The sequence below is a fragment of the Carassius carassius genome, chromosome 1, assembly GCF_963082965.1.
Source record: "Carassius carassius chromosome 1, fCarCar2.1, whole genome shotgun sequence".
Taxonomy (NCBI): domain Eukaryota; kingdom Metazoa; phylum Chordata; class Actinopteri; order Cypriniformes; family Cyprinidae; genus Carassius; species Carassius carassius.
Genome location: NC_081755.1, coordinates 26,417,275 through 26,433,707, shown reverse-complemented (window position 1 = coordinate 26,433,707; position 16,433 = coordinate 26,417,275). Strand labels below are relative to the sequence as shown.

Genomic DNA, 16,433 nt, shown 5'->3' with positions numbered 1-16,433 from the left:
GACGACGTTTAACATATTGTTCAGACCTTCACGGATCCAACAGAAAATGCTCCTTCACGATCTCAGAAGTGAGATTCAACCTGCTAAATCTGCTGTAAATTAACCATGAATCTACATTTAGTTTTATCAGTCGAATAAAGGAAGCATCTTGGTGCTTCTCTTACCGGAAACTCGTGGGCTGATGTATGAACACAGAATTTAGGTTTGAGATGGTTCGTTTAAATGATAATTAGTATATTATTATTATTTTATATTACCTGCAGATATATATATATATATATATATATATATATATATATATATATATATATATATATATCTGCAGGTAATATAAAATAATAATAATATACTAATTATCATTTAAACGAACCATCTCAAACCTAAATTCTGTGTTCATACATCAGCCCACGAGTTTCCGGTAAGAGAAGCACCAAGATGCTTCCTTTATTCGACTGATAAAACTAAATGTAGATTCATGGTTAATTTACAGCAGATTTAGCAGGTTGAATCTCACTTCTGAGATCGTGAAGGAGCATTTTCTGTTGGATCCGTGAAGGTCTGAACAATATGTTAAACGTCGTCCTCTGGTGGTCGTGTGTACACTTGCTTTATCATCTAAATGAAATAAACTCGAGATCCGCTCGTTGATGTCGTGGAGGCTGAATCATATATATATATATATATATATATATATATATATATATATATATATATATATATATATATATATATATACACACACACACACAGCCTCTGCCTGTTGCAGAGATAACCCTGATATCTCAAGTCAAGGTTTTAGTCAATTCCCCAAATTAAGGAGCATCATTACTTCCCATTTAACATAACTAAGAGAAGAGAATTTGGGAATACGGAAACCAAGAGCCACTGACATGGTGCTCCAATACTAAAAAAAACACATTCAGGCAAATTTCATTTAACTAAGGTATGCAATTATCCTTTTGTCTCTCACACACAATCACACACACCAAGCAGGTGACACAGAGCCTTTGTTTCAGTACAAAAGGAGGTCAAACACAGCATCAGAGCACACAGCAGGAGAGAGCGAGAGTATATTTCAGCCGAGAGAACCAGAATTACAGAACAGTCTTCAGGCAGCTAGATTAACAGAAGCCTACACAGAAGAACATTTAAGATGTGAATTCCTATGTACATTCAGACTTGGCCAAATAAATACAGAAAACTTAAAAGAATAAGTTAACAATATGAATAATTACATAAAAAGATACAGTCCATTCCTAGCTCAAAATATGATTTTTAACCAGTTCCCAAACTAGTAGACTTTGCTAGAGTTGAAAGTACCTAATTCACGCCCAGCACTGGGCAGTCCCTTTGAGTAAGTGTTGTGAGGGCCCAGTGTAGTACTTTGTGTAAAGAGCATGTTGAAAGCATTACTTCTAAGGCTACATTGATGCCTTTGGGCATACGAGCTAACTGTAAAAGCAGCAAAACAAAAACATTCTGGTGCGTAACAGAAACATGACTAATCTAGAAGACTCCAATCATAGTGGTCCAGAACTACATCCAGGACGCTGATCTAAAAAGATCTATGCAGTGATTTTAAAAGTATTACAGTATGTCACAGACTTGGGATTTTAGTTTAGCACCCCTTCTTGGGATAATTCAGTGCAAGATTCACTTCTAGGATCCACTTTGTGTGCCACCTCTAATAATACTGTTTAACATCAGAGTGGCAGAGCCCTGTTTGGGAGCACAACAATCAGGCCTAAGGGAGGTATGTGACAGCATTGTTACGCCAATGACACTTTCACCATAGAAGCGAGGACTAGTTGGTGACAAAACACATAATCAGTGGACCTCCTATATATCCGGACAGAAATAAAGGCTGACTGCCTGTTAAGAAACATTGCATCAGTGTGGAGAATAACAGCAGTTGTTACTCGTTCAGTGTGCAGATTACAATCAGTGGTAGCATCAGAATCCATCTTGTGGTGTGGATCCATTAAGAGGTGAGCGAGGACATTTATGATGGCAGCCTCCTCACATAAAACTGTACGCAACGTACAAATCGACTGGCTCAGGTGCCAACTTCAGCATGGTTTTCAAGTGCAGTATTTCACTGGGCAGCTCGGTCTCTTCCCCCTCCGTCTGACGTCTGGATCTTAAAAGGATTGGAGCACTGCAGCAGGGATATGCTAATGCATTACCTCAGTGTGACGAGTTGGGCGGGGCCGACAGACGTGGGAACAGGAGCGAGGCCAGTGGAGTGATTGGAGATGAGCGACACCTGCTCGACCCACCGGTCTCGAGTCCCATGGAGGAGATGGAGGGATATAAAACTGGAGCGACGACAGTGAAGGACGAGAGAGGACCAGGCCTGGGTTTTAGTCTGTGTTTGCTTTTTTTCTGTGTTTGCGGTTTTATATCCCTCCATCTCCTCCGTGGGACTCGAGACCGGTGGTTCGAGCAGGTGTCGCTCATCTCCAATCACTCCACCGGCCTTGCTCCTGTTCCCACGTCTCTCGGCCCCGCCCCACTCGTCACACTCAGCCTCATCCGAATCCTTTCAGTGACCCCCCTTCTACTTTATATCTGCTGATTCACTAACCAACTGGATGCAGCCACTGCCATCTTGTTTTTTCAGCTGGAAGGAGGCCATGCACCCACAGTGAGGGTCTGAAGGATTGTTTTGAACCAAACAACTTTGTGAACGGTTTTGTTTTAAACTTATCCACCCGTACTTAGCAATAGAACTGAATATATAATAAACAAACAGGTTCTACAGAAATCTAAAATAAATTAAAATCTATTTGGAATCCAACGCAAATATATTAATAAAACCTTATGTACACATCGACTGAGAACTTTCGGTTCCCTTTTTCATATCCTCTCTGCAACCGTACCACACAAAGAGAGATATGAGGGATCTATCAATCCTCCCATCCATCGATCATTTTTAATACTGTTCCCGTTGCATCCACATCAGTCTCTTTTCCTGAAGCTTATGACCATGGTAATCTACAAATGATGCCCTAAACCTGCAAAGCAGCAGATGACATTTCCCCGACCTACTGCTCCAACATAGAGAACGTGCATGTTAGGGGGAAAACCATCCGTTTGGTTTGGTCTGCAGTCTTTTTTTTTCTTCTCAATGAGAGGATGATGGTTGGTGAATAGCGAGGGTACAGACCTCCAGTTTCTTTGTTTGCTAACCCACGCCACTGCGTCCAAGGTAGATCCACCCATGGTAATAAGTCAGTCTACCTTCGGTTTCCTGTTTGGTCTAAACCTAGCAACCCTGTCTATCTCTATCTCTATCTCTACTCCTCTCTCAGTGCGAGTCGGTCTCTCTGGGGCTGTATCCGTTGGCAGGGGGCAGGAGTGAGGTTTTTGATTCAGAGTCTGTGGTGCTAGGAGTAGCTTTGTGCCGTGAGGCTCTGGTGAAGAGACGGAAGGCGCCCCTGCAGATGAGGGAAAACCAGTAGACCTGCGGGGCCATGAGCAAAGCTGCACCTGCGTTACACTGCCAGGGCACAGACAGCGGCACCATGTAGAAGGGGATGGAGGCGTACCTGTGATAGGAGCACAAACAAATATTTGCATATAGTAAGCGTATAGAGAATAAGTAATTATCTGTATTTTTTATAATCAAAGTCCCTTTCAAGAAAATCACTCAAGGCCATATTTGCAAAGCCTATCTACTTTAATGGGGAAATAATGAAAAAAAAAAAAAAACAATGCATGTTTCAGGTTGGTCCACCCATTGCACATGTGCAGTTCCAAGTGTGTGTCTCGGGAAAAAGTTTTTATGGAAACCACAGTATCGACCAATGGCTGCGGTAATGAAAAGTCTTTACTTATTAGCAGATGGCTTTTTTTATTTAGGATGTGGGAATCATTTCACACCAGGGACAATAATTATAATGATGATTACTATAATTTAGGGTTGCACGATATTGGATTTTTACCGATATCCAATATTTTTGGCAATAGCTGATGCAGGTACCGATATATTTCCGTTTTAGTCTCTCCTGTGCAAAGATTATAAACAAATTGTTTTTATGTTGCTTTTTTATTTGTAGATTTAACATTTGTAGATGGTCTAAAGCAAAATAATACCTTGTATTTAAGTTTTCATAAATCATTTAAAAATATATTTTACACACTAATGAACAAATCTGTATAGAAAATTATTTACAAGTGTCATGTTTGTGATTTTTATTCATCCAAGCTACATCTTCTGACTTTTAAAAACAAAAAAGACTTGTGATTTTATGACTTGTTTTATTTATCCAGAAACACAACTATCCTAATGTTTTTTTTGTGTGTGTGTGTGTGTTTTACATTTATTTTATTACAAGTACGCCTAGTTTGCCCCTAAATAAATAAAAAACCTTACTGGATGGGCATTAGAAGACGGGGAGGCTCTTGTGGCTGCTGCACGTGCTAGTGACTGTTAACTCGATCGCACATCTGGTTTATTCTAAGCTTTATTCTGTACGTGATCCAAACACAATCCCAGTTCAGGCAAGATTTTGCTTAAAGAATGACCCCACTGCTGACATGATCATATCACTAGCACCAAACCCTGAGCACAAGTGAGTTTATTCATCTACTTGGCAAGGCATATCGGCTAATTTCTCTTATTTGTCCAATTCCGATAACATTCTGATATTATCGTCCATCCCTACTATATTAGTTTGCCAGGAAAGATCACAACCAGAAAATGTAACTAGGAGCACAAGTGTTGAGTCAAAGGATGCTCAAATTTCCAATCTTATGAATAATACATCAGGGCAGTAATTTTAAAATCAGAACATGCCATCCAGACTGAGCAGGGTTGTCTGGGTATTACAATCAATACAAAACAACACGGCTCCTGATCTTTGGTGGTTATTACAATCATTTTAGGAGGAATGTTTAAATGTCTCCGGTGCAAATCAAAACCTGGCTTGAGACCGAGTGAGAAATATGTTTGTCTGAAAACCTCAAGATTTAAGAATCCATGTTCATATCAGAGGCAGTGTGACTCACGGGAGAAAGAGAAGATTAAAGAAAGAAGGAATAGATGAGCAATAGAAAAAAAATAGAGTGAACAACTGAATGAGAGAGAGAGAGTGTTAAACAGTGATCGTTACCTGCCATAGGCGTAGTAGAGGTAGGGGAAGAGAAGAACTCTGCAGATGAAGAAAGTGACCAGCATAAGAGCTCCATTGACTTTATGTAGGAGAGTGTGCTGTTGCTTGTACTGAGGCAAAGAAACAAACAAAGGAGAGAACGAGAAGTAGAGAAAGAAAGAGCGTTTAACAGATAGAAAAATATTAATAGGCAGAGCAATGAACCCTGAAAACCATGATTCAATATTCCCCACTACACACTCAACACTGAAGCAGTGAAGGAGATGTGTACGAGAGAGTTGTAACAGTAAAAAAAGTCAGTGAAAGATCATTGGTCAATCAACAGATGTTTTAAGATTAGTACATTTAGTAGAAATTACCCATACAACTCCAAGAAAAGAAAGTAGTGCAAAAATCTGTTCACCTAGGTTGTTAAACAGAAAGATAGAGTCACTAAACAAAAGAAAGATGGAGGGATACAGAAAGACAGGATGAATGTGTTTAGTACCTGGATGAGTATTTTTCCAAGACAGACGGATGGGGTGCTGAGTTCTGCCAGGAACATCACACCCTGGAAATAATCCCCTTTTCCCTGTCTCCAGAACTATGAAAAGAGAGGGGGAGAAAGAAAATAGGGAAGGAAAAGGAAAGAGACGGATGGGATAGAGGAATTGGAAACAAAATAATTAAAAAGGGGGAAAAGAAAGCAAGAAAAGAGCATGGAAATTGAACAAAGGGAAGGAAGAGAAAAGGAAAGAAAGGAGAATATGGAATAAATAAAAAAAAAGGAAAGGAAGGGAAAAGAAGAACAAATTTAAAAGACAGAAATTAAAAAGTAAAGGGGACGAGGAAATTGAAAAGAATGGAATGCAAAGGGGAGGAAAGGGGAAGTGGAACAGAAAAAGGTAAATGAAAGAAGAAGTAGAAAGCGAATGGAAGGAAGAGGAAAAGGTAGGAAAGGGGAAGAGGAAAGAGAAGAGAATTGAAAGAGAAAGAAGAGAAGAAGGGTGGATGGAAAAAGAAGAAATTTACACTTGTGCATTGTGTCAGATGTAGGAAAGCTTAGTGTGGTTTTATCAGAGGAAAGCGCTGTAGAGGGTCTCTCTGTCTTATCAGGCCAAAACACTCATTGCCATTTAAGTGCAGCTAATGCCAGGGTGCTGGCTGCTGCACTGCTGCCGACAGCAACAGTCTCCATGGATACAGATGGAGAGTGATGGAGAGCGTGATTACAGGGTGAAAGTACACAGTCCCATTCAGGACAAGTTTGACTCAGCCACACTTCAAGCCACCCACAGACCATCATCCCATCAAATCACTCTTAAACAGTCATCAAGCCAAAGCCATGTTACTACACTCCAAACACATGGTCAGACTGGCTCTGACGGGCCTCCAGAATCAGATTTCTAAAAAGATGCACTTGATGTGTGTTTATGAGTCACTCAACCCTCCTGCCACTCACCACAGAGACAGGGAAACACACAGTAACCATGACGACATGGTGCAGGACCATAAGGAACTCTCGGCGCAGATATCCGCTGATGGCTGACCTCATCGGTTTGGCTTCACCCTCCTCCTCGTGATCTTTGACCTGAAGTTTGTACCAGTGGCACATGAACATGGCATAGATGTCATAGACGAAGTAGGGGACAGCAAAGAGGATATAGCTGCTGGTAAGCCAATGCCTGAACAAAGGGAGGAGAAAGAGATGAGGAACGAAAGAACAAGAGTGAGAAACACCGAGATCAGATTTAGGGTTACTTTGCAACAATTACCCCTGTTTATATACATAATTAAATTCCCGTGATGGATGTCACTCATTACTCAATATTTCTATACATTTAATATTTAAAGAAATAATGCTCAGAAAGGCAACTTAACATCTTAAACATGCAGATTTATTTTTACATTCAATCACTTTTCTAAATCAGCTTTAAAACCAAAGCAAGTCCAAGCCAAGGTGCTTACTACTACTGGGCATTACAGAAAAGATCAATTTCTCATTCTGTGTCTCATGTTAGACAAGCATTAATACAGGTTAGAACAACATGAGAGAAAGTAAATGATGACATTCTCATTTTTGGGTGACATGTTCTCTTATAATTTGACTAGCAAATCAAGTAGAGTCAGAATGTAGAGGCAGTAAACTACTCTCTGCACATACCCATGAAAAATGGGATAAATGTGTCCATTTCTGAAAGTTAAACATACACTACCCGTCAAAGGTTTGGGGTCAGTAAAAGATTGAAAAGATTCAATTGATCAGTAACAGAAATGAAATTTACTTCGTTATAAAAATTATATTTTAAATAAATGCTGTTCTTTTGAACTTTCTATTCATCAAAAATATATCACAGTTTCTACAAAAAAATAAGTAGCTCAACTGTTTTCAACAATTTATATATAAATATGTACGTCTGTGTGTGGCTGATCAATGAAAATTCAGCTTTACATCACAGGAATAAATTCAATTTTAAAATACATTCAAACAGAAAAATGGTCATTTTGTTTACTGTGTTTTAGATCAAATAAATGCAGCCTCGTGAGATTTAGGGACTTCTTTCAAAATCTATTTTTGAACAGCATTAAATGAATTGCAATTTCTAGCATCAAAAAGCATCTTCTCTTGAAGAAAAAAAAATCCCAAGCATTTAAAGGGATAGTTCACACAAAAAAATGAAAATGTTGTCATTAATTACATTAATTAGCCTCATGTTGTTCCAAACCCGTAAGAATTTTGTTGATCTTTGGAACACAAATTAAGATATTTTTGATGAAATCCGAGAGCTTTCTGATCCGGCATAAACAGCAGTGCAACTACTGCGGTCAAGGCCCAGAAACATAGTAAGGACGTTGTTAAAACAGTGCTTCAACTGTAATGTTATGAAGCTACAATAATACTTTTTGTGCACAAGGAAAAATATTTCAAAAAATCACAGATGCAAAGAAAATACAGGTATTGGTACTCGTTATTGGTAAGTATCAAGTACAAGACTCAGTATCAGCCTGTGCTGGGAAAAGTGGTATCTGTGCATCCCTACTGTTTTTAGTAACTACTGTTAAGATATTACATTGGAATTTACACTTTATTACAGTCATGAATAATTAAAAACATATTGAAGCAATCATAATACCGATGTACTTTTTTTATTAATATAATACTTCCAAAACCTAAATTAGCATGATAAATTAGAAATCTGACAAATAAAATGTAAAAATAGGCCTAGTATTTGACTTGGCCCTTGTCTAATTGCCAGCCCTCCTGTATCTTGACTGATGAATTTACTACACATACACAGAGTAATTGAATTTACCTGGCTTAAATCATTTATGAAACATGATTGCTCTGACCTATTTGAACTGTCGTTCTTAATTTACTTGTGCGCCTTTGGGTTAAGGAAAAATTTAACAAGATAAACAGTTCTAAACAAGATTTACAATTCGATTAGGCGAGGCAAATCAAATTAGAGCAAACTGTTTTCCACAAACCTCCTAATGGGTTTCACAGAGCGTAAAGAGGCAGCTTTCAAGTATTAACTACAATCGCTGACTAAAGCTGTAATAAAAAGTCACCGTCAAGTTTTTCCAAAGTATTTTGCCAGTCTACTCTCTCTCGCTCCGTTTCCCCCAGGCTTGGTGCGCCACTGTGGATTTACAGAAAGGCTCGCAACCTAATTAGTTTCTAATTAGATTACAGGTGTGCATTGGAGGAATAGCTCATTCTTAGAAACACTCAGACTGAAGGGAATACTTTCACACCCCTACACATCTGGGAACATTTCCATAGAAAATGAGAGAATTCTCAGCTGTATATGCAAACGCGACACAGGTGAAAAGAGGCGAGAGAGACACATGCACATGGGAAAACAAACAAACACCTAAGTAAAACAGTGTTGAGCATAGTAATACACAGAGCCCTGCATATACACTCAATCATAATAGTCAAAAAAAAGTATGTTCACTGTTATATCTTGTTACATATCTTCAGCTGATACTCACTGGTCCTCAATGATGTCTTCACATGAACAGGCGATGATGTACCCGGCAGAGGATGCCATAATGGCCTGAACGGAGGACACCAGTCTGAGAAAGGGTGAGAGAAATAAAACATTCATGAGAGACCGAAACAGACTGCAAACACCCTTGGATAGGAGATATTTGAAACCATCAACAGCCGATTTTGATGACACCAGTTAAAGGAAGGGTCATTTAAGCAGGATATTACTCTGTAACTTTCCTAGCCAAGCAGAAAATCAAACATGCACTGCAATCAAATGTAGCCTTACATGCAACATCTTTAACTTTAGCAGATTTTAAATCAGACACATTTCACATAAACTTACCAGAAACACATTTAGTAACGGAGTCTGCAGATATTTGATCATTATGGGATTATCTTCCTCATTCAGGCAACCGGTTTCAAATATTTTAGCGACTTTAACAATTTCTTTTTAAAATAAGTTATCTCAGCACATTTTATAGATATTACATATACATCATTCAAAAGTCACATTGACTGATGCATTTAAACAACTAAAAAAAACTGGTTTGTCAAGTTATCCTTTTAATTGAACCTTAATAAATCACACAAACATACAATGATGGACTTTATATTTTATAAACAATATGAGTACAGATACTCAAGTAAATGAAACCAGGTAGCTTGAGCCTGACAGCACCTTTCAACACATCTCACTTACTCTTCCCTTTATTTACCTGGACGAGACGATGACAGCATCCTTCTCGCTCCATTTGAGCCCAGGAGCATGTTTCAGGAATCGCTTGGACAGCAGGAAGAGGCCTGGGAAGAATATGGAGCCAGCTGCAAGGATGCTCAGCATAATCTCGGGCAGTGGTGCTCAAAGTCAATGTGTGTCTATAGAGGATAAATATAACACATTTTAACGTGCATCTTAAAAAGTACATATATTTTTCATAATAGGATGTATACTAAAAAAACAACCTTGTAATTTGTGAAAACCCAATATTAAAAAAAGAATGATTTAAATAGACAAGCAACAGAAGTATTTAAAAAATGAGTGAAGAGTACGGCGAAGACAAAAGGATGAAACAAAAACGGGGAGAGTAAAGAAGGAAAGTTAGACCACAAAATCCACATTAACACTTGACAAACAAGACATATGCCTTCTTAAATCAATGTGAATACATCAACTTAAAACACCACTCATCATTCAAGCCAAGTTCAGATGACAGACTACAAGGTATGCATTGTGACAGCATGGCACAGACAGATTCCCCACATATCTCCAGGAAGACCATTTCAACTGCACTCAACTGCATCCTTCACTGATCTCATTATGGCTTTGTAAGGAGCTCTTAAATCATTCCGGACAACTGCCATGTTTGCAGAAGAGGCTGGGATGTTAGGGGGTGGAGGTGGAGGGGATGGTCCATGCCAAAATAAGCACGGAAAGGATTAGCAAGCAAGAGATTTAGGAAGATTACCGCAGGGAGAGGGAGGGGAGCGAGACGAGGGGACACCGAGAAGAAAGAAAGGGGATGTGTGGGAGGGTGGAGGCCTAATCCTGTGGTACAGTGAGGGTAACCTTGTGGGAGGAGGTGAACGGGAGTGTATTATTCCTGTTATATTGCTACAGTGGGACTGTGAGTGCGTGTCTGCACAAAAGCAGCGTAAAAAGACTTCTGTCCAAACTTGCATCATACATCATATTAAAACCAAGGAGTGCATTACAAACACGACAGCCAATGTGCGTTCGTTATTCATTATTCTAAAGCTTGCACGAACGAATCTGTTAATGCAGCACGCAAATAATGCAAGAGATCGAGCAGCGACAAATTCTGTTACAAAAACACACCACAGAGGCGACACGTGATGCTCTTGGGATTCAAACCAACTCTAATCTCGCGCAAACGATATTATAAAACCCGCCGCCGTTCCTTACATCATCTCGGTCACGCTCGGATTTTCTCCGTTCACGTAAACAGCAAAGCAGCGCGAACGGCTCGCGCATTCACAACGCTACCTTCAGAGCTAGCAGGCTAGCGGCATCCATCCTTTTGTGTCCTCCTCGCCAGCAGTGAGTCCAGCAGCAGCGCGCGAGGCGGAGGGAGTCTCGCGGACAGGCCCGCTGGCTCTGTGTGTGTGTGTGTGTGTGTGTGTGTGTGTGTGTGCTGACGGCAGCCAGTAATGAATCGCTTTCCTCCCCACATGGTTGATGGAAAAAAACCGGTTGCAAAAAGAGCCCCCAAACACAATATGATTACTGTACGCCAGTGTTCAATCCGTGCCATGCAACTCGTTCAGACCCAGAGATAACAAAAATACGATAAACCTGAATTATTAGTTACAATAAATTGATAAATTGTGTTTATTTTTATTTTTTCTGACATCCGTAACAATGGAAAGCCAAGACATCCATAATATTATACATATTAATTTACTGTTAATAAAAAAAAATCTTTATAAATGTTATTAACAAATATGTATTTGTTATATATTTTTTTTTTCAAACCCGTGGGTCCCGCTTTTCTGAAATTATTCGGCCCGCCCCGCAAATAAAGTACGATTTCTCGACCTGCCCCGACCTGCCCCGCGCTTCGGGGACATCACGGAAGTTACGTTGCTACTTAGACATTCGTATTGTAACCTTATCAAATAATCCAATAAAATATAAAAATATTCCAAATATTTAATATAGGCTATAGGGAATTACACTAGTGATGGTTTGTTCATGAACGAATATTTTAGGTGAACGAATCGTTTTCGTTCATGTAATCCAGTGTTGCCAGATTGGAAATGTCCAAGTATCGTACCAGAAGTTCAAAATTGTCGTATTTGGAAGAAAATTATCGTACACGAGTCAAAAGAGTTATTTATCTATTCTAAACCAACAACATTTTGACACGACCTGCAAATTACCATAATATAACAAGGCTTATTGTTGGACGGAAGCAGTGAGACAAAATACTATCCCTTTATTTTCAGTAACTGTCTGCGACGCGGCGCATATTAAAACATATTAAAATGCTTTTTAACACTTCCTTTGTCGCGTCCAGTGAAGAAGGAATTTAGCTGTTGCTGCGTGGTGCAGTTAACTCCACATCTGAGCCGCTGTCATCGGAATCCTGCGTGTTGCCAGATGTTGAAGGGGTTCTTGCTGTCATGGACCGCAACTAGTGCTCGTTGGCTTTAAAGCAGGGCACTCTCCTGCATTCTTAACACACCCTCAGGTGCACACGAACGCATTTAGAGTGTCTGTAATGAGCCGATTCGTGTATGAGAAAAGAAGCCCTATGTCTGCAACTATCATCATTTAAATTTTCATAAAATTCTGAGATTATTGTACATTACGGGATTTTTTTCATTATTGATCGTACATCGTACAGAGGTAAAAATTATCGTACAAATACGATAATTATCGTACGTCTGGCAACACTGATGTAATCCACTGACTCTCTCATTCCCTGAAGTTCCTCCCTCCACAGCAGCGCGTGAGCTCGGCGTTATTAGCAGCGCATGCGCAGCTCGTGAACAGCTCTGTGAACTGTTTCATCCTGTCAACTTAATATGTGACGGAGCATGTGATTTGTTGAATGTAGTGAACAAATATGATATTCCCTTTTGTGAACGAGTTGAATGAACTGATACATAGCTCGTTTGTGAATGAAATGAGTGTACAGAGTCAGTCGGCCAAGCATGTAAATCTCGATAAGCAATCAGCAGATACAAAGCGCAGTTATAGGTGCACATAGGCTTGTTTTCATATTTAGCATACAGAACATAACTCCACGTTTAATCCACGATTTATTAATGTGAATATATTATATATGAACAGTCTGACCAAACAATTAAAATGTTTAATTATGCAAGAAAAACTTGTGCTTTTTTCATCTGAACAATTTATTTAGACTATTTATTTAATGCGCAGATGCACACACTTTAATAAAGCCAAATCAGTTTTTGTAACAAGTAAATATACGTTCGTTGACTTAAGCCATAACACATAAGACACTCTTTTTCGCCACCTTCTGTGGCATATTTGTGTATAATATGAAGAAATAAAAAATCAGTGAACAAATCTGAATGAATCATTTTGGTGAACGACCTGAAAATCAACGAATCTCTTGAAATAATCCAAATTTCCACCACTTAATTCCACGCACCATATTTAGTGACCCGCCCCAACCCGCCCGCAATAAAGTGCCAATTTCTTAACCCGCCCCAACCCGACCCGCGGGTTATGAGACGACCCGCGCATCACTAATGAGTACTGGTCTGCTGCTGTTATAGGCATTTAATTCACTCTATAATAACAATAATAACTTTGGTCAGGCACGGTCTGAAAATAATCATTTTGCTGAAGAGAGCAAAAATTTTCTAGGATGCATTACTGAAACCATATTAAGCAGCAGTTTTGCAGCACTACACATAAAAACACCAGAGAAAGGTGATGTAAGTTATAACATAACTGAGTCTGAATGGGTTAAAGTGATCCTAAAGATGCTAGAGAAAAGCAGCAGGGGGATAGGGACATATTAGACAAGAGCAGAAGGAGCAAAAAAGGCAGAAGATTACATTAAGGTTGAGCAGCGTCGGTTACAGGGAAGGACGATCCTGTCACAGTCTTCCAGAAATCGGATCACAGGGTCCAGGAGGCATCTGTGAGACGGTCCACATGATGATGTATCCGAAGCTGCACAGGATTTAGATTGTCAGCACCTGCTGGGAAAATACACGTGTTATAGATTATATATATATATATATATATATATATATATATATATATATACACACACACACACATATATATATATATATATATATATATATATATATATATATATATATATATAAACAAGACAGAGCAATCGTAGTACTGCAAAAGTCGTCTGTCTACATCCAGCTGTCCAGGAAGCGAATGCATCCCTAACTTACATCTAAAAGACCCGATCCGCGTCCATCTGGTCTTCACAAAGCGCTTTACTCAAGCTGAGTCAGCAGATCAAAAGCTGCAGTGGTCAGATATGGCTACACTCACACATTAGCCTTGCAAATTACTTATTTAAATGAAAATGCGGGCTAGCCGTGGCGGAGAGCCGATCCCTGCAGCAGACGGAGGAAGAGAGAAGCAGGTCTCCAGGCAACCGCTCTGGTCCCCGGCTCTGTCTCTCTGACCGCCTCGCTAGGATTAGACGGAACAAGTGGGGACTGGGGAAGGCAGGGAAGGTGGAGTGTTCTCACATTTGACTACAAAACATGTGCACATCCTAAACCAAATGCCGAAAGTGATCTAAATAATGGCGTTATTCTATTTCGCCTGTATGCAAAGTAGAGAAAGATAGTCACGCTAGCTCTCGGGCTAGCGCTGTGCTAACAAGACTAAGAGCCTTGCTTAGCGGATAAATACAGCCGTGGTCTCCCTCCGTTGTCTTTTCAAATAAATATATAAATATATCAAGGAAACGCGAAAAGGCCGGCTTAACTTACTGTTCATCGCTATCGGTTCAGAAGTCGCGTCTGTTCGACAGGCCCCCGTCCTAAATGCGTTGACAAGAGATTAATTTTACTTTTAAATCTGCACCGCGAGTCTTAGTAACTAACTGCTGATGGGTCAGACGAAAAGGAACGCGACGGATTTACCCTTCATTGATTGGGTTAAGCTTTGATTTACAGTAAAATTGACCAATGGCGAGCAAAAACAAAGTGACCTGATGGTGCAAGACCGCTTTAACTATTTATGGCCCGGCGACGTCTTTTTGTCGTCTTTTATTGTTGCAATAGTCCGTACTAAACGTACATAATTATGATTGTTCTGCTCAAATAATAAGTTTTCTTTGCCCAATACACGCAGGCAGAGAGCAAGTTGTAGTGTATGAGTTTAAAGTTACCATTAAATCGACTGTACTTGTTTTTATGGAATGTTGCAGTGTTTATATTCATATGTTCTCGTAATCTTTAATTAAATATTTTAATAACGTATAAAGCAAAACCACCATACATAACTTTGCTAAAGGCTTAGTACCTGACATGGCAGAATGTTTTGATGTGCAAAAAAAAATGTGTCAGTGCATGTTTTACCTAATAGCAGTATATTGTGTTTTTGTAAAATGCAGTATTCTATTGTCAGGCATGACGGGGAAAGATGGTTAATACTACGCTCTCACCAGTTAAGTGTGCATGTGCCAAGTTTATTATTTTTTATAAATACCAGTGTGTGAATGGGAAATTTCACTTTATACATCGGTCCCCTGGAGCTTAAAAAAACTTGCCATAAAATATATTTAATGGATGTGCTGCTTTTAGAAATCTTTCCTATGGCATTCAACAAAGATAGCATGTTTTTAATGACTATGATTTCTTGGTTCAGTGCTTGTGCTATACAAGATTGCACAAAGAAATGGGTCACTATGGGTCCCAACTTAACTTCAACCAGTTCCCAATGTTAACTCTGTTTTCGCACCATATGGGTTCAGCTTTTCACTGCATGTTCCCTTGTGATCATCTTACTTCTACTGCAGCTATCATTACAAGTAATGTGATGTGATGATCCACTGAGTTTTACAGTCAAGGTAGTCCACAAAATAAATCCTATGAGCAGCATCTTTGGTTTCCCAAATTATATGTGGGGTGAGAATATATTTTGTGTAAGTTCAAAATACATTTTCTGAAATCTGATCTCACACAATTTTAGATAAATGTTTCCTTTTTTTTTAAACCAAAGGTAAATTATTTTAGTTGTGTAATCTCATATCATTGCTGGCCTGTATAAGATACTATTCTGTATAAGATACTATTTTGTGTCAAAAAGCCAATATGCATATGGAAATTTTATGCAGATGCAGTCATAAAAAAAGGTATCCCGGGATCGATTTGTGGTTACTTTGGGGATTTGAGAACAATAAAAAGCTTGAGGATGCACTTACAGTCAAACGAACCTTGTGCAGATTCTGATGTACATATGGTTTTACAAATTTGAATGATACACATAGCCTTTCATACACAAGGCCCTCGGTGTAGATGTAACTACTTATATTCATAGTCATTAATAGATAATGTAAATATTGAGTACCTTTACTAAAATAACCTCAAGATTAGATTTTTAAAGTAACCTTTTAAATTACATAACTTTAAAGTCATGATGAAACAGAAGTAGCGACAGTTTGACAAAGTTTGTTTTCAGTGACGTTTTGATTAAACATTACAAAATGAAAAAAAAAAAACACAAAGTAGACAGATTTTCGAATTTTCATTTCATGCTGATTTTAAACATCCCTAGTTCCAAAACATAAAAACCTCTTCAAACCTTTTAAAATGAAATCCCATAGTTCTGTCCCATACCTGCAATGCAGTTTTTG

At 39.0% G+C, this 16,433-nt stretch overlaps 1 protein-coding gene across 5 annotated transcripts; it reads right to left on the bottom strand.

The window, feature by feature from the left end:
* Positions 1 to 2,921: 2,921 nt before the first annotated feature.
* tlcd3ba (TLC domain containing 3Ba) lies at positions 2,922 to 14,792 on the bottom strand. Of its 5 annotated transcripts, none has more exons than XM_059553184.1 (9): positions 14,566 to 14,792; positions 14,014 to 14,286; positions 13,654 to 13,800; positions 9,813 to 9,972; positions 9,096 to 9,179; positions 6,559 to 6,781; positions 5,605 to 5,700; positions 5,118 to 5,227; positions 2,922 to 3,551 (listed from the first exon to the last, which is right to left on the bottom strand). In XM_059553184.1, the coding sequence occupies exons 4-9, from the start codon at positions 9,935 to 9,937 to the stop codon at positions 3,311 to 3,313; spliced, it is 879 nt and encodes a 292-aa protein (XP_059409167.1). In that variant the 5' UTR covers positions 9,938 to 9,972; positions 13,654 to 13,800; positions 14,014 to 14,286; positions 14,566 to 14,792; the 3' UTR covers positions 2,922 to 3,310. The 5 variants fall into 5 exon arrangements, with proteins under 5 accessions (XP_059409167.1, XP_059409179.1, XP_059409160.1 ...); XM_059553196.1 differs by having other exon boundaries at positions 13,654 to 13,797; XM_059553177.1 differs by lacking the exon at positions 14,014 to 14,286.
* Positions 14,793 to 16,433: the final 1,641 nt, after the last annotated feature.

Bases quoted from the DNA above. Each gene is read 5' to 3' on its own strand.
- tlcd3ba (XM_059553184.1), bottom strand. From the start codon at position 9,937: ATGCTGAGCATCCTTGCAGCTGGCTCCATATTCTTCCCAGGCCTCTTC. The intron at 5,701-6,558 runs GTGAGTGGCAGG...CTCTTTTCATAG, and splicing joins TGTGTTTCCCTGTCTCTGTG to TTCTGGAGACAGGGAAAAGG. The intron at 3,552-5,117 runs GTAACGATCACT...CTCCTATCACAG, and splicing joins CTCTACTACGCCTATGGCAG to GTACGCCTCCATCCCCTTCT.